This window comes from Sceloporus undulatus, chromosome 3, assembly GCF_019175285.1.
Source record: "Sceloporus undulatus isolate JIND9_A2432 ecotype Alabama chromosome 3, SceUnd_v1.1, whole genome shotgun sequence".
Taxonomy (NCBI): Eukaryota; Metazoa; Chordata; class Lepidosauria; order Squamata; family Phrynosomatidae; genus Sceloporus; species Sceloporus undulatus.
The window spans coordinates 7,848,794-7,869,988 of NC_056524.1; the positions used below are offsets into that span (position 1 = coordinate 7,848,794).

The following is a 21,195-nucleotide window of genomic DNA, read 5'->3' on the forward strand; positions in this document are numbered from 1 at the left end:
AAGACACTCAAAAACAAGAAACCAGACATAAGCTGCAAGGGACAAGAGAAAAGAAATAGACCTAAACAAACCTGAGTCATTCCAATTTGACTTGGAGAAAACTTCAGGCCCTGACTATGTATAAGAGCAGAAATTCAATTCATGGGGAAACATAAGGCAGCACTTGATTCTTCTTCAGGCACATAACAAAAGGGGGGGGGGAATAGAGACGGTCAGAAAGGGGCAGCGAGACGCCACCCCTTTTTCCCGTGGATCATTGCCACGGCGACCGCACGTTGCGACAACGATGCACCTGGAAAAAGGAGTCATGAAATGTAGCTCCTTTCTCCACCACTGCTGAGGCACATTAGTGCCCTGGAGCAGAGTGGTGACGTCCCTCGTGCATGGCGCATGAGGGACGTCATTGGCACATGTGCCGTGTGGACGAGCGTACCAAAATGGCACCTAGACAGTGCGGTAGGGCTCAGAAGCATGCGGACGCTCTGTGCTCCCAAGCCCTAAAATGGGCCCAAGCCGGCACATAGCACCAATCTGTACCAGGACAAAATCAGCAATTTGCCTATCCTGCCAACACAGTCTATGCAGCAAATGCTACTGGCCACATGCACACAGAATTCTGGAGAATCCTGGTTTATTGTGAAGGAGCTGCATGCTAATGCAGGTAGCTCACTTTGCTCTTCCCTGCTAGTCACCGCCAAACAATCCAGCGTGAGGTTATCTGGCATGTTCAACTTGTCTGAACCAGGGATTCTGGCTTGTTCTAAACCAAGATTGGTTTGTAAAAGGGGACCACAAGCCAGGATTCTCTGATCAGACAATTCATTAATACCTGTCCAGTTTTGCAGTTATGCTAGCAGAGTAGAACCCACATGCAATAACTGAGTTATTGTTCTATATGGACGCAACTTCAACAAGAAGTATGGTGCATCTATTTGTTCAGTTTCAAAAACAAACACAGGAATCATTTTCTCATTTTTCACAGTCTCTAACTAGATTTTGTGCAACAAAATGTTTAAAATTGAGATGCTAACTTTGCCCAGTCTGGCTGCAATAACAGTAAGCTCTTTCTTAAATCTATTTTAAGGACATTTAATATTGAGCCTCACCCTCCACCCACATTCCTAGTGTGCAATTTTCCCAGAATAATGAATAATGAGAATGAGAATGCAAAATGCCCACTGCAAGATGAGAAGAATAGCAAAACCTTGGGCTGCCGTTGCTTCCCCCTTTTTGGCCTCGCCATCTTCAATACTAGGGCTCTCTCGTGAGGAGTTATCCTGCTGCTGGTTTTTCAATAGCTCAGGATCAATTTGTGCTTTCAAGAGTTCAAGAGTTTCAGCCAGTTCGTTTCGGCTTCTGAATGAAAAATAAGAAATGCAACAAACCTCACAAGATACCATTCTCATGTACAATCCCAATCCCTGGCCTATATGCTTCTTTGTGAGCATTGGCTGGCAAGTTAAGAGGTAAAGTAGCAGATTGCTTTGGGAAACCTGCAACCTTTTCCCTGGACAAGAAGCTTTCCCCCAACTGCATCCATAGGAAGACCATAGGGAGTTACTGTTGCTTCAGAATTAGGGTGGGGAACTGCAGCTGGGGTCTACATATGTCTCCCAGAGCTACTTTTTTGGTCTCAGAGCATCCCAAATATTTCCAGTGTTCTGGGGAGCAATTTAACCACACCTTGTGGCTTCCGGGGGGCCTTATTTTAAAACGTAATTGTCCTAAATGTTCTCTAAGGGCTTTGGGGAAACTTGTGCCAGGTGTCTCCACTGGGGAAATAAACCAGAAATATTTTTTCCCCTTTTATCATTTTGGAGTAGATGATGGGAGTGACCCTCCAAGATCTGGGGGGGGGGGGGGGGGGGGAGCAATGTCGCTCCCTAGCCCTTATCAGTTGCCCATTTCTACTTTAAGAAGTCAATACTATCTTTGTAATATAAGAAAGCAATACTGTCTTTGTAACATAAAAAACCAAGACACCACTCTCTTCTCTCCTTTCAGACCTATTTGTTTGCCTATTAAAATGAAGGGACCGCTATCACTAACAGAACTGGGATTTTTTTTTAAAAAAAATCTACAGTCAGTCAGACACTGATGTACAACACCCAATGTTCACCTATCATTCACCTAGACACAACCCATTTCTACCACCCGTTAAGAATTTTTCATTATACACTATAGGCTTTAGCAAATGTTGTTGCAACACCGAAATACACTTGTCCCTCCATACTCACTAGGGTTAGGGCAAAAGACCCCCGTGAATATAGAAAAACTGCAAATAACAAAAACACCATGTTTTTACTGGGAGGACACCTCTCTAGGTATCTCTGGGTCCTCCAGTGCAACTCTGTGGTTGATGTTGGACAGACACTGACCATAGAACTGCCCTGGAGGAGCTACAAAGGCCTAGTAGAGCATTCTCTCTTTAACTTTTAGTTAAAGTTGACCATAGAGTTGCGCTGGAGGACCTAGATATTCCTAGAGAGAACATATTAATCAAATCTGTGAATAATCAAATCCGCAAATATGGAGGGATGACTGTAAATAAAAATGCATACATAAAAGCAGCTATAAGTAATATCTTACCAAACTGAAAGCTATAGCACAGGTTAGAAAACCTCAGGAATTCTCCCTGGGAAAAGCACCTGAGAAAGGGTTGAAGACATAGCAGCAACTTTTAATCTGGGGAACTGTAGATTTAAGATATATACTTGTGTGTGTACCTGACAATGCACTTCCATGAAGATCCATCTTGATCATCCTGCTCTTCCACATACATCCTAACATTGTGCTCTTGGTCCAACTGGTACCAATATGTCAGGCCTTCTTTGTCTCTGCCAAGTGGTTGAAGGCGCATAGCGTCTGCATCTTCCTCATTAATGATATTCTTAAATTTCAGATTATCATCAAACTGGCACTCACAGAGGTACTAAAACAAAGAGGGAGAAAAGTTCATAAGAGCAGTGCAGGACACATAAAAAACCATTTCGTACCAATGCATCCTCCATTTCACATGTAAACCAGAGAGAAATCTGCAAAAATAGTCACTGTAGGGCTTTATTTAAGAAGGTGGTGTGGAAGGACTGGAGCACAGTGATAGACCACTCACTTTGCATGCAGACAGGCACAGGTTCAATCCCATTTAAAAGATTTCTGGAAAAAGGGAACTATGAAAGATTCCTGTCAGATAAAGGTGACAATGCTGGGCCAGTTGAACCAGTGGTCTGAATCAGTACATGGCAGTTTCATATGTTATACAGTTGGCTACGTTCCATCTTATTTGAAAAGCTCTACCCCTTCTTGACGGGAGAGGAAGCCCAGTCTGTAATATATTTAAAGTAACAACCAAACCAAGCAGTTTTCTGTGCTTTTGCTTTCTTCATTTTTAAAAAAGGGGCTAGAAGCTTTATTTACTGTTATTGTTCCTGCTGTGTGTCTTCAAGTTGTTTCTGACTTATGGCAACCTCAAGGCAATGCTATCACGGGGTTTTCCTGGCAAGATTTGTTCAGAGGCTTGCCTTCACTTTCCTCTGAGGCTGAGAGAATGTGACTTGTCCAAGGTCACCCAGTGGCTTTCCATGACCAAGTGGGGATTTGAACCCTGCTCTTCAGAATCACACTCTAATGCTCAACCCACTAACCCGTGCTGGTTCCTTGATTTACTATAGGTAATGTATTTAGTGTATATACTAATGTACAAGTCCAGAAATTTTAGTTTAAAAAAATGGACCCAAAAAACCTTGGTCGACTTACCCACAGGTCACTGTAGGTACTGTGCTTTATCAAAAAAGGATCCATTCCCTTTTCTGTGTAAACTGGCAAACAGAGACCTTAGTCTGTCCCAGGAACACCTAAAAGAAGCATTGCCCCCTCTTTGCTCTCTTTACCATGGTGCTGCTTGTGGCCTGGATGGGAAAATGGCAGCGGTGGCAGCTCTGTGGTGCTTCCTCTCAAAGGTGTGCTGAGAGGAACCAGGCTTTGAAGGATTTGAATAAGATGTTTGTGTATGTTTGCCAGCTTTTCTGGTTTAAAATCAGGCAAAGTTATCACACTTAAGTTAAAGGCTATAATCAATGCTAACGTAGTCACCATTTCCTTTAATTTGCCTTTTCATCCTTTTTCACGTGTGTGTGGTTTTTTTAGACCTTCTGTGCCTAGTCGCCTGCCCCACACAGCCACCATTTACCCTAGTTCCTTCTACATGCATCAAACAGTTGAGCACAGTTATGCCTACCAGAATTTTCTAAGTTCTTTGGCATTGTTTTCCTTTGCTTCATCCTTTACATCCTTTGCTATGTGCCCCTAGGTTTTACCCTTGACTTATCCACAAGTCATACCAAAATCTACTATTTCGCCCCAAACTCCCACCCTCAACTTATACATGAGATTGACTTATAGTCGAGTAACCATGAATTTCACCAAAGTTAAGCGCCTATTCAAATCCTGGCTGAGCCATGGAAACCCAATGAGTGATCTTGGGCAAGTCATACTCTCTCTGCCTCAGATGATGGCACTGGCAAACCCCCTCTGAAGAAACTTGCCAAGAAAGCCCAATGACAGGTTCACCTTAGGGTCGCCGTAAATCGGAAATGACTTGAAGGCACACAACAACAACAACAACAACAAGTGCCTACATAGCTAGATTATCAAGCTAAAATATATAAAACGTTTCAAAGACTTTTGTTGTACCAGGGTCTGATTGGGGCTGACACATCAAAAGAGATTTAAAGTTATCAAGGGGAGAGAAAGCCATTGGTATAAAAGTAGATTTGTTGGTGCTTAATGCACGCAGCAGGTGTTTTATAGCAAAGAAAGCTTGTATGTCTCTCAAATGATAGGGAGCCAGAATCTCCTAACAACTCCACATGCATTGGATTCCTAGGCAACACACCAACATTGCCTACCTCCCACCCCCCGACTGGCAAGCACAGGTTGTGTGAGATGATGTGCAGTTCCCACTAGAACAAAACCAAAGCTATAGTCTCAAGCAATGGCTTTTTATATACATATACTGTATGGTAAAGGTTTACACAAAGGAATCCCTGCTGTGCAGAAGCCAACCTCTCTCCTATTCTAAACATCTGAGAACTGGAAAGCTAAGCTAAAAGATAAATCACTCCCCCATGTCTCTCACAAGGAGACTGTCTTAGATAGTCTTACAGCATGCTAAAATGCCAGACTGAGGTGAATATTCCTGCGAGGTCCCTTGCCTAAGCTAAGTGCAACATTAGCATAGATTCTATGCTTCTTTGGGTTGTGTGATAACATTCTGTGTATTACTGCCAAATCCATGTGAAATGAGAAGACACACCCATTACAGCCTGCATACAAAACAGATTTGCTGTTTTTAAAAGTATATTGATTATACAAAACTATACAATTTTTTTCTTCAACAGGCCTCTATTTTTGAGTAAACGTAAAGGTAAGGGTTTGAGGAAATCCAATAGTCCACAAAAATAAAATAAAAATCCATTTTATGCAAGTATTTGTAAGTACCCAGTTCAGAGAGAAAATTACAAATAACCTTCTGCCCTAAGTATGGAAATATGAAGATATAAACAAAATCATTTGCCTTCAGTAACATAGTCTCAGTCTTCCACAGTATTTACAGGACACACATTTACTGTTAGTATATTAAGGTTTAAATTGGACTATTTTCCAAACTATGATTTCACATCTGCTACAAGCCACAGTTTTAAGTTAACAGTAAATAATTTAAAGTAATTAAGAAATGGAGTGAGGAATCGGTAAGGAGCAGCAAAAGAAAAATGTCAATAAATAGAAGAACAATACCTTCAGTATTCCCAATTTGCATTCAATACTCATTTCAAGGTATCCTTTTTTCTCCATCTCCCATGCCCAGGTACTATTGAATTCTTGACACATCTGTAATTAGTTGATAATTAATTATTTAAAATATTTAATTTAAATACTGAGGAATTTTCTGTCACAGCAACCACACTCAACAAACCTCTGCCCTAAGTTCCAGTGCTTAGAGACATGGAAAAAGGAACTGAAACTGGGAGGAAAAAGGAGTCAGATAAATTGCTAGCACAACAGGGCTGTTAATAACAGGGAGCCTTGGAGACTCTCATTCAGAGGGCCACCAGAACATGGAGCCGACTTGACAGCAGTTAGTAATGAAAATGCCCACAATCAGAGATGTGAAGGACTACGGTGGCAGTGGTGGGATATATATTCACTATTCCTAGGGTCAGATATGGGGCAAAAATGGAGAAGACTTGTCTTTCAAAATGATCAGTAAACTAATGTATGAAATGAATGAAATGAAATTTTATTTATATACCACCGTATAATAAAACAATCTAAAAATACATTAAATAGTAAACAGCAGCAAGAAAAAAGACAGGACATGTCCCAACAGACCCCTAATAAGAAAAAAGTAACTAAGCCCCTCTCTATCTCCCTCCCTCTAGAGAGTCCCCAACAGCGGGACCAAGCAACAGTCCTTGACACTCCGCCCTGGTGGTATAGGCGGCGGACAGAGTCCCCTGGGCCGCTCCTGCCTAGATGGAAAAAGGGCGACAGCGGCGTCCTCTTCGGGGGGAGCCGGCGGGCCGGCTTTTGTAGGGGCCGATCCCACCGCCCCCGCCCCCTGGAGAAATGCCGCGGCGACGGCGGACAGAGTCCCCTGGGCCGCTCCTGCACAGGTGGAGAAGGGCGACGGCGGCGTCCTCTTGTACAAGTTGAGTCTCCCCGGCCCAGAATTCCAAATCCGAAATACACCAAAGACCAAAATATTTTTCATTTTTCATAGGTGGCTGAGATAGTGACACCTTTGTTTTCCACTGGTTCAGTGCACAACAACTTTGTTTCATGCACAAAATTACTAAAAATATTGTGTAAAATTACCTTCAGGCTATGTATATAAGGTGTATAAAAATATAAATTATTATTATTATTATTATTAATATTAACCTTTATTTATAAAGCGCTGTAAATTTACACCGCGCTGTACATACAATCTTTTTAATTAGACAGTTCTAAATGAATTTTGGGTTTACACTTGGGTCCCATCTTCAAGATATCTCATTAAGTATGTATTGGTATATGCAAATAAATAAAAAATAAATAAATCTGAAATCCAAGACACTTCTGATCTCAAGCATTTCAGATAAGGAAGGCTCAATGTGTATAGGAAAACAGATGTTTGTACTATCTCAAAATGCAAGGATTTTAAAAAGCTGAAAAAAATAATCTTAATTGTAAACTGCTATGAGTCCAAATTTTGGAAGAAAAGTGGGATACAAAGGGATAGAACAACAACAGGAATATTTTTGTTGATAATAACGACAGCAATGTACCTCATTGCATTCACTAATTCACAGAGGTATTTGCTTGAATACTAAAAGATTCAACAGCTCGTAGTTCACCTTTTACTAAGCTTAATGTTAATTGCTTGAATAAAAGTTATAGAATCATAGAGTTGGAAGAGACCGCAAGGGCCATCCAGTCCAACCCCATTCTGCCATGCAGGAAATCCAAATCAAAGCATCCCTGACAGATGGCCATCCAGCCTCTGTTTAAAGACTTCCAAGGAAGGAGACTCTATCACCCTCCGAGGGAGTGCATTCCATTGTCAAACAGCCCTAACTGTCAGGAAGTTCCTCCTAATGTTCAGGTGGAATCTCTTTTCCTGTAGCTTGCATCCATTGTTCCGGGTCCTGTTCTCTGGAGCAGCAGAAAACAAGCTTGCTCCCTCCTCAATATGACATCCTTTCAAATATTTAAACAGGGCTATCATATCACCTCTTAACCTTCTTTTCTCCAGGCTAAATATCCCCAGCTCCCTAAGTCGTTCCTCATAGGGCATGGTTTCCGGACCCTTCACCATTTTTGTTGCCCACCTTTGGACACGCTCCAGTTTCTCAATGTCCTTTCTGAATTGTGGTGCCCAGAACTGGGACACAGTTCTAGGTGGGGCCTGACCAAAGCAGAATACAGTGGCACTATTACTTCTCTTGATCTAGACACTATACTTTTATTGATGCAGCCTAAAATTGCATCGGCCTTCTTAGCTGCTGCATCACACTGTTCACTCATGTTGAACTTGGGTCTACTTGGACTCCTAGATCCCTTTCACACATAGTTTCATTCAGCCAGGTGTCACCCATCCTATATCTGTGCATTTTATTTTTCCGCCCTAAGTGCAATACCTTACATTTCTCCGTGTTGAATTTCATTTTGTTAGCTTTGGATTAGAGGATTAGAGGCCAGAATCTGAAGTATGGGTTCACAAATTTAGTCTCCATGGTTCCTATATGTTTTTCTTTTGGTAGATGTGAAGCTGAGCTCAATTAGAACAAGTCCTTACCCCAAACTTTAATCCTGGAGATGGAATTGGGGGGAGGCATGTAGACTCTACTGTCACACAGGATTTACAACAGGGTGGGGAAAGGGCAGTGTGCAGGCTGTATGAGAGACCTTCAGGCCATTTTGTCACCCTCAGGGCTATCCAGGGCTAAGTCAAATATTTTCTTCACATCCCACCCCCCCCCATGCCCTCTGGGGGACAGAGGCATTTCTGCTATATTTTAACCCCAAGATAGATATTCAAAAACACAAACGAAGTGAAAAGGAAATAATTTCCAGGTTGCTTCCTGTTGTCAAAAAAAGGCCTTTCCTGGGCCTAAAATGGCCATGGAGACCCCAAAAACATGAGGGTATCTGGGGGGCAAATATTTAGATGCATATGTGTGCTCTCCCTCTCTTTTTCATGCACATCATCTATCTGACAAAGTGAATAGCGTATGTATGACAATGTGAGCTCCTAAAATGAAGGCTGAAATAAAAATTTAGTCAGATTGCTCCCCTGCTAGGACATTTCAAGAACTAAACATATATTTAGCCAGAAGCACATAACTAGGTATCTTCAGTGATGTGAGCCCGTCCACAACAGTATATGCCCAAGCTATAACTGGCTACAACATAAGAGTTTGTACAAAAGCCTACCATTTTCTGGCTTTCCTAACTGCAATATATCATCTCATAAGGAAATGTTAAAACATGCTATGCAAAACTCATTGTACCTTAATTAAGTATTTTTCCCATCGATCTGCTGTGACAGACTTCCCAATCTTTCTCATCAGTTTGAGATGAAGTTCTACCAGCTCTCTTGGAACTAGAAACCAGAAACAAGGGAAGAGCAGTTTAGACCAGTTCTAAATGGTACAAGTTCATCATTACAAGACGAATTTGAAACGGTTACCAAACTTAAGAAGAATGAAAGCCCTAGAAGAGGATGGGCTCACCCACACAGAGTAATCTACAGTTTTTAACATCCTGACCATGCATATTGTGTAGAACAGCACAGTGCGCTAGCGGTGACATTTCTTTTCATCTGCTGGCTGCTGCCACAGCTGGCATCAAAAAAGCAAGAAGGTTGAAAGAAAGAAAAAAATCACAGCAACATGTTCCATGTAATGTTTCTATTTGTCCTACTCATGCACTTACAAAATGTCATGTCTGCATGACTAACAGAGTATGTTCAAGACTCCAAGGTCTGTGACACCTGTTACAGGGAACTGACAACATATTCATATTGTACTGTTGTACTTACATAACTGTTATAATTGTTAGTATGTATGTTAATAGCTCCCTATGTTTTATGTTACAAAACAGGAGTTGGTTAAATCCCACAAACCTATTTATGCACTTTACGCTAAGAAGTATGCTGACTACAAAAACCTATTGGAAAATGTATTACTTAACAGGAGAATAATAATAATAATAATAATAATAATAATAATAATAATAATATACTTTATTTGTATATTCCGGAACGATCAAAGCGGTTCACAGAGTCTTTAAAAAACACACATCATAAAAACACATATCATAACATATCTATACAGTTAAATACCAATAAAAACCAAAGCAGCATATAAAACGGTCTATAAACCAATGGTGTGGGTTTTTGGGGGAAATAGACCTGGAAAAATGTCTTGCAGATTTCCAGTGCTCTAAATAATGTCATCAGCATGTTTGGTTTAAATGTTATATTTGAACACAGTATATGGAAATTATTTTATTGGAATATTTTCAAGAATGTTAACAGAATAGCATGTACTTCCTTCATATTTAACAAAAATTACTCCAACTGAGAGAACACTGTTTTTAAATAATATATATAAATAAATATCAACAGTTTAACCTTCTTTTGCTAAGGCAGAACTATAATCCCTACAGCTACACATTCCATCTGAAGTTGAGAGACAACTTATTCAGTACTAGATGAAAAATCTATTTTACTGAAGGATGACTGTGAACTTATAGGCATGAAGGCAACATACCACACTACTATCTGCAATACTGCAATACTGAATGACTGAGAAGTAAGATATATTGCAAAACAGAAACAAGCTTAATGGTGTGTTTGTTAGTCTGCTCCTCTGAGTACTCTGGTTTGTCAATGCTTGTTCACAAGTTCACATCCTATATTTCACACACATGTGCAAAAAGGGTCATGGTTAAACATCTTCCCATAAGATATTTTATTTGGCTGGCTTTCGTGGAGTGCCTCTAACTTCAAAACTTGACCAAGCGTCACTTTTTCTACTGATGGTGGGTTAATTTCTGTTGACAAAATATATAAATGTATATATTTAAAATCAAGGGGATAGTTTTAAGAATTTGAAAGAGGGAACCTGTCAAAAGATGTAAAATGAAACACAGGTTAATAGTAAAAGAAAATAAATAAATTGTGTTCATCTTACTTTATTCATTTCTATCCCGTCCTTCTCCCGCAAATGGGACACAGTCGAGGACCTATCAACTCACATAAAGCCTGAGTCATAGAACTACCAATATTATTATTATTATTATTATTATTATTATTATTATTATTATTATTATTATTATTATTATTAACCTTTATTTATAAAGCGCTGTAAATTTACACAGCGCTGTACATACAGTCATTTTAATTAGACGGTTCCCTGCCCTCAGGCTTACAATCTAAAAAGACACCACACTGACCATAATACTGAACTGTGATGGCTGATTAAGAGGGAAAAAATGCTCTCTTATTTAGCTTGGCTATAATTTGTAGACTTCTGTCATGGAGATTATCGTTGCTGTTCTTGTTTTGAAAGTTGTAGACTAGACAGGACAAAGCACCCAGCCCTGCATTCCTTCATTCTGTGCCATGAAGTTCAACCATTCAGCACCAAGATTAGATATTTGCTAAAACAGTATTTTACTTCTCAAGGTGAGATTAATGTCTGGCTATGATAAAGACACTTCTACTTGTGCCTTATCAATACATTCTCTGTCAGTTCTCATATGACTCATACGACTGTGAGAAATTTAAAGCTAGGAGCTAAACTACAGTGGCACCAAGCGGCAGAACTGAGCAATGCTCTACTGAAATTCAGAGTTTTCCCTTTAAAGGGTCCAGATGTGAAAAATGTGAGGGCAGCCAGCCAAGTATTACCAGTATTTGATCCATAGAGAAGCCAGAAAATGGGACAGCCATCAATGAATTTCAATCTCTCTGCTGTAAGCTTCATATAGGAAACATTCTCCAGGAAAAAAATAATAGTAAGTTGAGGCTGAATCTCAGCAATCTAAACTATTCCCAAGACCCACCAAAAGCATTAGTTTCCTTATCTTTATACCTCAGAAGAAAAAAAGTTATTTTGTGCAAAACTTCCAGCGCTATATAAATAAACTTTAAGGATAATTATAATAATAGCAAATGTACCCCAGTTTATCCTCTGGATCAACTCTGACCCCCGGGGCAGCAAATACACACGTTCACATGTTCCTTCATGAAATTAATACTGCGTCCATCCAAACCCTGTACTTAGAAAGCTGGCTGCAAAGCAGTCTGGAATGCTCCACACTAGTCAAAGTACATTCTCTGCTGCTGTTTCAGTAAGCTAGTGGTTTAGTTTGTCTTGTATTTGCATGTCGGGGAGGGTGGGAACTTTGGGATCTGCCAGCCAGAGAAAGGGGGGAAAGAAAAGAAGAGCAAAGAGAAAAACCTTGGCATCAAAAACAGGCTGCAGAGATTGTTAAAAGACTGTGAAAGCTAACACTTTTTGTGGGGGGAGGAAGGAAAGGACCAGATTCAGTTTGCAGGACAGGGGATAACTGAGAGCAGGGTGGAATGAAATGAGAAAGATTAGATGGGAGAGAACAAGTGCCTGGCACAGACTCCATGGAAGTAAAGCAAAAGGGATGAGAGAGGGAGGGAGAGAGGGATGTTTGCGAAAAATGGAGGAAGGGGAGTAATAGCAGCAGTACTACCAACATTTAAAGCCAATTCCTCTGTCAAATATTTCTCCAAAACACACAAAATTTGCAGATGTCTTTCAGGACCTATTAGGGAAAAATATATACAAAAATCTCATCAAAACAACAATGAAAGAAGCTTGAAAACTCTCCAAAACTCTTCTCTGGAAGAAAAGCTGGGTGTGATAGGAAACCCCCAGAGACTGCAGTTTGTTAAAATGGCCACGCAGGAAGTGTTTGGCAGGTTTAATAGAGTTCATGGGTTCAAAACAGATTTTAGATTTAAACCAGGGCGGGGGAGTAGGAGTAAGGAGCAAGGAATAAAGGAGTAAGAGGTTTTTACAGGAGTAGGAGAAGGAATAAGGAGTAACAAAATATATTTGCTACTCCTTATTCCCATGCAAACACCATTTTTATTTTTTATTTTATTTTTATTTTTAATTGAAGAGTACAGCAGGAGTAACATTAAGAAACAATATCTTAGTTGGGAGTAGAACAAGAGTAACCCCAAAATCACTAGTGCTCTTTGGCCCAGATTTAAACAAAGGAATAATGGAGGAGGCAACCCTAGCTGTTACACCCAGCCATTTTGAAAGATAGGACAGATCTAGTATAGATGGAGAATCTCAATTCTTTTATACTACTACACAATTATATCACTTTGACCCCACTTTAAACACCAGAATTCTCTGGTAAGTCACCAAACTAGAAATCCCACAGGATGCAACCATGACAGTAAAAGAAGTACAAAGATACTATAACTCTGCAATACGACAAAAGACTTCAGTGGGCCTCCAACCCACAGCCAAAATCAGAAGCACAATTTATTCTAATTTATATTCCACCTTCCTCCCGCATTCGAGACTCAAGGAGCATTACCACTGAATAATACTAGCACAGTTAAAACCTAAAAATGAACAACAGCATTAAACATTTTAACACATTTTTAAATAAATGAATAGAAGAAAAATGGAGCACTCACTCAATGAAAAGTCTCTTATACAGCAGGAGTTGTGAAAACGGAGAGGGGAAGTTTTAGTCCCCCTGAAGCCTTCCTACCCCCCCCCCAAATTAAAAAAAAATATGGAATATTTTATTTTAGAATGATGATTAAAATGTTTAAGACAAAGAGAAAGGACATTACTTGACTCCATGCAGAATTATTGAAGGCCTAATCGTTTTCTCTGCTTTACTAACGTTAAGGTTTTTCTGTTTGTGCGGAGAGAGACTCTGCCTGCTCTTCCAACTAGCAAAACCATATATGTGGGTGTGTTTATTCATTAAATAACAACATTAAGAATAAAAATAGCATAAAGCCACAGTCTTCCCCACCTCAACAAAACTGACAAAACGATCATTCACACTGACAAATAACCAATAAAAACAAGATCAAACAAATAACATATTGACAACAGCATATGTATTGACTTCCTTCCTAACAGTTCTTGTTTAATAATAGTAATAATAATAATAATAATAATAATAATAATAATAATAATAATTAATTTATTTATAGCTCGCCTAATCACAAGGAATCCAGGCGGCTTACATTAAAAATACAATAAAATTCCAAATTAATCCCTTCCCAACCCCCCATCCCTGTTATAAAACTACAATATAGGATAATCAGAATTTAAAAACACTAAAATACAATAGGATAGAAATTTGGGGAAACTGGACGGATAGAGAGACTGAATTCAGCTGAACCATCTTTCTCTGAGTCTTTACCTGCAATTCTTTCATTGTCTGAATAATCAAGCTACATTGTGAGTTTGATATGACACAGTAACAAAACCAAATCTTTACACCCCTGGACCTTGTAGCTCCATCTGTTAACTTCAATTTGTAATCATCCTCTGATTAAACTGTATTTTTAATACAGAAAACATTCATGGGTAGCTGTGTTGGCCATTTAACAAATACAAACAAAAATCTGAAGTCGAAGGCTTTCATGGCCGGCATCCATAGTTTTTTGTGGGTTTTTCGGGCTATGTGGCCATGTTCTAGTATATTTCCATTCCAGTGAGGTCACAGAAAATTGACATAATTTTAATACATCAAAGGTGAATTTCATATTCCCAAAGTAAAGTTTCAAAATGACTTTCAAATATGTAAAGTGGAGATTAATATTGCATTTTTCAATTTTTCTGATTTTCTCCCGAAAATGAGTGTGTATGTGTGTGTGTGTTTCTTTTTCATTTCTTTCCAAACCAGTTTAAAGCCCTCATTTTAAAGGAAACCATGAAAGGCAATATGCCATGGTGAACGAAAAGGAAAGAGGTTAGCTATGAGGAAAGAGAGGAGGTGTACAAGCTCATCCTCCCACCATCCCTTGAACATGGTTAACAGACTGGAGAAAAATGGCACTGAGTGAACCATGCCAAGAAAAATAGCCTTCCATAGAAATTATATTCTGCTCTGCAGGTCTAAAATAACTGACAATAAAGCAAATGTGAGGAGTCCGACACACCAAAGAGTTTGTAAGGGTTTGATAACACAAGCAATCATCTCCTGAAAAAGCTGAAGCTGCCCAACACAGAAAGAACACAAATACATATTGTGATTCTTTCTCCATATAAACATCATAGTTCAAAAATATTTTGAAATCAGTGTGCTAAATTTCCCCCTAAAACCAATATGAAAACTCAAAAGCCCAAATGAATAAGTGCAGTAAGACAAGGCTAATCCTCATTCCACATGTCAATGTATAAATGTTAAAACATCAAAATTACTATAGCCTAACATTTAAAATACTACAGTGTGAGTCTCCCTTGTACATGAACTTTGATTTGTGCACAAAATTTTTGAAAATGTTGTGTATAAAATTGCCTTCAGGCTATGTCTATAAAGTGTATATGAAACATAAATGAACTGCATGTTTAGACTTGGGTCCCATCTCCAAGATGTCTCAGGGTGTGTGTGTATACACACAAATATTTAAAAATCCAAAATACTTCTGGTCCCAAGTATTTCAGATAAGGGAGACTCAACCTGTATTACAACTATTTGCAATTTTAAGGTGACATTTACAGTACTTCAGAATCTTCCTCTCTCATTCACAGTAACTATGAACAAGATATGAACTGTTACGTCCATCTTCAACATGGTAAATCAGAGATGAGAAACTATAGAAGGCTAGGGACCCACATTAGCGTCTTAGGTAGGGATGCCATATCCCGCCTGCAGGCGGGGCAATCCCACTTTTGGCGGTCCTGGCCGGGTCCCGGTCTGGTTCCCCACCCAAAGCAGGACTGCCCCGCCCACGGCCACCCACCTCCTCCTCCTCCGCCCCCACGTGCACCCTGTGTATGGCCGTGGCTGCTCATGCAGCCGGCTGGCCATTCACTTCCGCCTCCTCCTCCACGTGCGCCCTGCTTATGGCCGCTTCTGTGCGACCGCGCTGGGCGCTTGCCTTGGCCCCCATCAGCAGGCAGCTCGGGCGGAGGCAGAGGAGGAGGAGGCGGAGGGTCCGCCCGAGCTGCCTGTATAGCCCTGCGTGCAGGCGCGCAAGCAGGGCGAGTGTGCGCTTCCGCCGGCCGGGGCCAAGGCAAGCACCCAGCACGGTCATGCAGAAGCGCGCGAGGTGGAGGCAGAGATGCCTGCCTGCCTTGCGCGCTCCCCAACCGTGTGCACCGGCCGCAGGCAGGCAGCCACCCACCTCCTCTTCTGCCTCCGCCTCACACGCTTCTGTGCAACCGAGCTGGGTGCTTGCCTTGGCCCCGGCCGGCGGCAGCGCACACTTGTCCCTGCTTGGGCGCCTGCGCGCGGGGCTATACAGGCAGAGGAGGAGGAGGTGGCTGCCTGCCTGCCGCTGGAGTGTGCGGAGGGGGAGCGCGCCAAGGCAGAGGAGGAGGGATGAAGGAGAGGAGGATGAAGGAGGAAGAAGAGGAGGAGGAGGAATGAGGAGGAAGAAGAGGAGGAGGGATGAAGGAGGAAGGAGGAGGAAGAAGAGGAGGAGGAGGATTTCCATTCCATTTGTACAGGTTTGCTTTGTTTTAACAAGGATACTGGTGATGATGATGGTGGTGGTGGTGGTGGTGGTGGTATTGATATCAGCAAGCCTCTGAGGTGATTTTTACAAACTCATGCGCAGTGAAGAAAAACCACAGTCCCTTGACCAAGTACACACTTCTGAGAAGTACAGTTGAACCCGAGGGCAAATCACTTCTTGTGAGACCACCTTGACATGTTCAATATGCATAGCCATGTGAACCCATGTTCAGTGTGAAACCCAAAGAGTTTGGTTATGCAATAAACCTCTGAAATATGCAAGAGATGGCCATGTTAAGTAAAGCCATGTTCAATGCCCAAATGTGCTGTTTGGAATGGGGGGAGGGGGTGTTTGGCCAGAAAGGGAAGTACATTTCTGCCATCTGTTTAGGAATAATGCCAAAATGCCCTCCATTTTGATCATGCCTAAGAAACATGCATTTATATTAACATATTTTAAAAAAATATCCAATTTTTTCGTGTGCTCCATCTTAAAAAAAAAGTGCTACATCTGCGAAATTTGTCCTACATTTGTGCCGGTTTGGAGGTCCTGACTTATGGCAACCCTAGTCTTAGGGGACTTTAAACGGCTGAACCTGCTCCAGCTTGGAGTGCTATGGATGAAAAAATATTTTTTGCCCCTGAATGCTACTAGAAAGTATGGGGGGGGGGGCTTTTCACCATACTTTGGGTTTCAAAGAAAGGCCTCTCCTGGGCCTAAAGTGGCCCAGGATACTCACAAAATGTGGTGAAAATGAACCCCATGCCCCCAGTGGACATTATGGAGCATTTGGGGACAAAACAGGGCCCAAAACCCCTGGTGGCCTCCAAACATAGTGGGAAAAATTGCATTAAAAATAAAGCCCTTGGGGGACATGGGGGACCACAAAAAGACCCCCCCCGGGGCAATGTGTGGCTGTGGGTCTCACTTTGCCGACCTTGTGGTAAACAAAGCCTTCAAACTAGGACTCCAAGCCAGCCGCATATGAGAAAGGCCTAACCAAAGACTGAGTGTAAATTACTCTTTACCAGCCATGGTGCCTTCCGTAAGTACTGCATTACAACTCCCATCAACCCAAATCAGAGTCAAAACCCTGTACATCTGTAGACAAGATGGAACAGTACTGTGCAGAACTAATTTTCAACCTTTGATCCTCTAGATATTTTGGTGTTCAGTTCTCAGAATCTGCAGTTAGCATAGCCAATGGTCAAGGAGATGAAATCCTCAACGTTTGGAGGACCAAAGTAGAAGACCACTGATCTATATTATACTGGCTCCCTTTCTCTTATTTAGACACAGAGAGTTGGTGTAATCTAATGACCAGTGATCAATTAACTACTTCAAGACCTAGATACATAATTTTTAAATGAAAGTATAGCTGCTTAGACTGCTATCTACCCTAAACATCTACTATCCCAAACCAAAGCAATGAAGTAGCTTAATCTATTCTCTGTCCCTATATGAATGAATATAGGACAAGCACTGCAGGCATCTACAAAGTGTCTTCAGAAATATATACAGTCCAGTATCTGGTAGTTACTACAGTCATCCCTCCTTATCCACAGATTTTTTATCCACAGATTCAAACATCCATGGCTTGAGAATACTTTAAAAGTATAGAAATTCCAAAAAGCAAAGCTTGATTTTGCCGTTTTATATGAGGGACACTATTTAGTATGCTGCTGTATTTAATGGGACTTGAGCATCCATGGATTTTGGTATCCAAGGGGGTCCTGGCACCAAACTGCAGAGGATACCAAGGGCCCACTGTAGTTTGTACATAAGTAGTAACAAATAACAGATGGTTAGTCAATCATCACTCAAAATATACAAGTCAGATTTTTTCCAGACTGAACTGAGACACTGATCAAGATGGGTATATGACTAGGCAGCAGTAGGGATAAAAACAATTTTAAAAATTATTGCAAAAAAACAACAACCTATAGTACAGTACTGTCACATAAGAGGACAAATGTGGCTGGAAAAGGCAGCACATAAGCAACATACCCAAGACTGAGGAAGAAACAGTAATGGACCATTCAACGCTGACAGGACCCTTCTTGCTGGATTGTAAAAATTCAACTTGTTCAGTGACCATTTAGGCTCTACTGTATCTAATCTTCCGACAAATTAGCCTCCTGAAGCACAGCAGTAATAATTGTCATTGCACATCAAGAACAAGAGTAGATTGTCTGAATCCATTAAGGAAGATGCATGTCGCTCCTCTCTCCCTTCACCACCACCAAGACAAAAGCACTACGAAATGAAGAGAAATATGTGTCATGCTTTCCCTCCTATCATGGCTAGCTAATCCAGGAGAAAGGAGAACTGTCTAGAAGCTGTCAAGACTAGCAGTGTCACTGAAAACTGGCATTAACAGAGGAGAAATTACTAAAGGGACATCGGGGTAGGACATATGTCATTCCCCTCCTGCTCCCAAATTTAGACATGTCTCTTCCTTAATGGATTCAGACAATCTACTCTTGTTCTTGAGAGAAAAACAAGAAATTTCCCCCTGAAATCATCCTGAGTTTGAGAGATGTGACATGAGGTCTGGATGAGGGTCCAGTGACAATTAATTTTTTGGCTGGCCAGCAAGACAAGCCAAAGATACCTCTAAGGCAGCAATTCCCAGACTTTGGTCCTACAGAGTTTTAGACTTCAACTCTCAAAATTCCTGACTGTTGACCAAGTTTGCTGGGGCTTCGGGAAGCTGAAGTCCAAAACACCTGGAGGACTAAAGTTTGGGAATCCCTGCAAGTCTAGGATCTTGTAAAAGAATGCAATTTGACACCACTAGAATGTATTTTTCTGCTTAGGCTGCATCCACACTGCCATGGCTCAATGCTATGGGATTCCGGGATTTGTAGTTTTTTGAGACATTTAGCCTTTTCTGTCAGAGAGCTATGGTGCCTCAACAAGATACAAATCCCAGAATTCCACAGCACTGAGCCATGGCAGTGTCAAATTACATTATTTCTGAAGTGCAGATCTAGGCTGCATCCACATTGCAGAAATAATCCAATCTGACACCATTTGAACTGCCATGGCTCAATCCTATGGAATTGTAGTTTGTTGTGGCACCAGAGCTCTCTGACAGAGAAGGCGAAATGTCTCACAAAACTACAATTCCCAGAATTCCCAGCATTGAGCCATGGCAGTTAAAGTAGGGTCAAATTGGATCATTTCTTCAACGTAGATGCAGCTGCAGCCTAAAAGCCCCTCTAACAGCTGAGGAAGAAAAAAATACTAATACAGGTTGAGTAATTGTCTACATAGGTGATTGAGACAGTGACATCTTTCTTTTCTGATGGTTCAATATACACAAACTTTATTTCATGCACAAAATTATTAAAAATATTCAAACTATGTGTATAAGGTATATGTGAAATATAAATTAATTTCATGTTTAGATATCTTGATGTATATGCAAATATTCCAAAATCTGGAGAAAAACCTTGGAATTTGTAGTTTTATAAAGTCTTTAGCCTTCTCTACCAAAGATGCTGATGCTTCACAAAACTGCAAATCCCAGGATTCTGTAAGATGAAACCATGGTAGTTAAAGCGGTGCCAAACGGCATTATTTCTGCAGTGTAAGTGCACCGTAAGGCTTGCATAGATTGTATTTTCTCCACTAATTTCAAACATTTGATCCAGGGGGGGAAAAGGAAAGTATTTATTTTATGCATTTGTAAAAAAGAAATAGTTTCTTCTCAACAAAATAGATCTCAAATTCTGAGAGCAAGCCAGGCTAGAACCTTTGCCCTTGATGGATTATTAGCACTTTTTATGTATAAAGAGTGTGGTGGTCTTGTTTTTAATTGGGAACATTCAAAAGTAGAATTCTTCACTGTTGCCTGAAGTGGCACAGTCCGTTCTGTCCACTTATTCTGTTAGCGGTATAGAATTGGCCCAATTCACCAGCATGAAGAAGTAGAATAGTTTCCAGTGCCTACCAACCTGCACATATTTAGTGTGATTCAATGTGTATGCCCCAGTTGAGAGCATTTCTAATATGAAATGTGCTGACATTAATTATCTATAACTGGAATATATACAAATATATATTTTTGCACCTTTAAACTTTGATGCTTTTGTTTCACTGATGCATGGGATGGGTGTGACTAAGGTAAGAAAACAATGAAATCATTGTTAACAAGAAAGTCCCAGGTAACAATTTGCTTAAAACCCTTAATACAACATAATGGCCTGTTTTGAAGAAGTGTTTGAAGAAACAAAGGAACAGCTTTTGGAAGACAGACCTTGATGCATTTGTATAATGCTTTTACCAGCTGAATGGTGGAAATGGAGGTTGCCAACAGAGATGGAGGGAGGTTTCTTTGGGCTTTAGCAATTAGGATCAGTGATTTTTCTGAGATGGCCATGAAGGGAGATCTGTTGTATAGTGCCTGAATTCACACTTTGGTTTAAATAACGTTTGCCTTGCCTTTTGATTAATTGTCTGTGGGCATTCACCAGAGCTGAAATCAGTTGTGCACTTAAAGTGCTTTCATTATTGTTTGAAAATTTTTACTGCTACAGTTAATATGCCTTGCCACCATTTAGAAGTCAAATCTATTCCTGCTTTAGGAGTATATCACACGGAGCTTTTGGGTGGTTTTGTAGCTCAGTTCCAGCTCACTTCCGAAGTGATTGCACTTCCAACGATGCGGTTTCACCTCATAAAGGGACTGTTTTATCAGACACCACTGATTTCTATGGGAGCCCCTTGCGAATTGCTTCAGCAGCGTTTCTGAAGTCACCCCTCATTTTGGTTAAAATGGAAAAAAGTGACTCCAGAGAATTCGCTTCCTGGCTGCCTTTGAATGCACTGCGATTCGGTCTGGTGTGGAAAAGCACTTCGATGCCACCCCCCTTGGCCCCTGCCTCCTGCTCCGTCTGTCATTCCCCTCCTCCTCCTTCATGCCATCCCCTCCTCTC

General features: G+C 40.8%; 1 protein-coding gene across 1 annotated transcript in view; it reads right to left on the minus strand.

Moving 5' to 3' along the window:
• The window catches only part of RSF1 (remodeling and spacing factor 1), a 73,216-nt gene that overhangs the window by 31,712 nt on the left and 20,309 nt on the right, over positions 1–21,195 (minus strand). Inside the window, 4 exon segments of the mRNA XM_042456069.1 lie at positions 1,205–1,356; positions 2,727–2,932; positions 5,797–5,889; positions 9,054–9,145. Of these exon segments, the coding sequence (XP_042312003.1) occupies positions 1,205–1,356; positions 2,727–2,932; positions 5,797–5,889; positions 9,054–9,145 (543 nt within the window).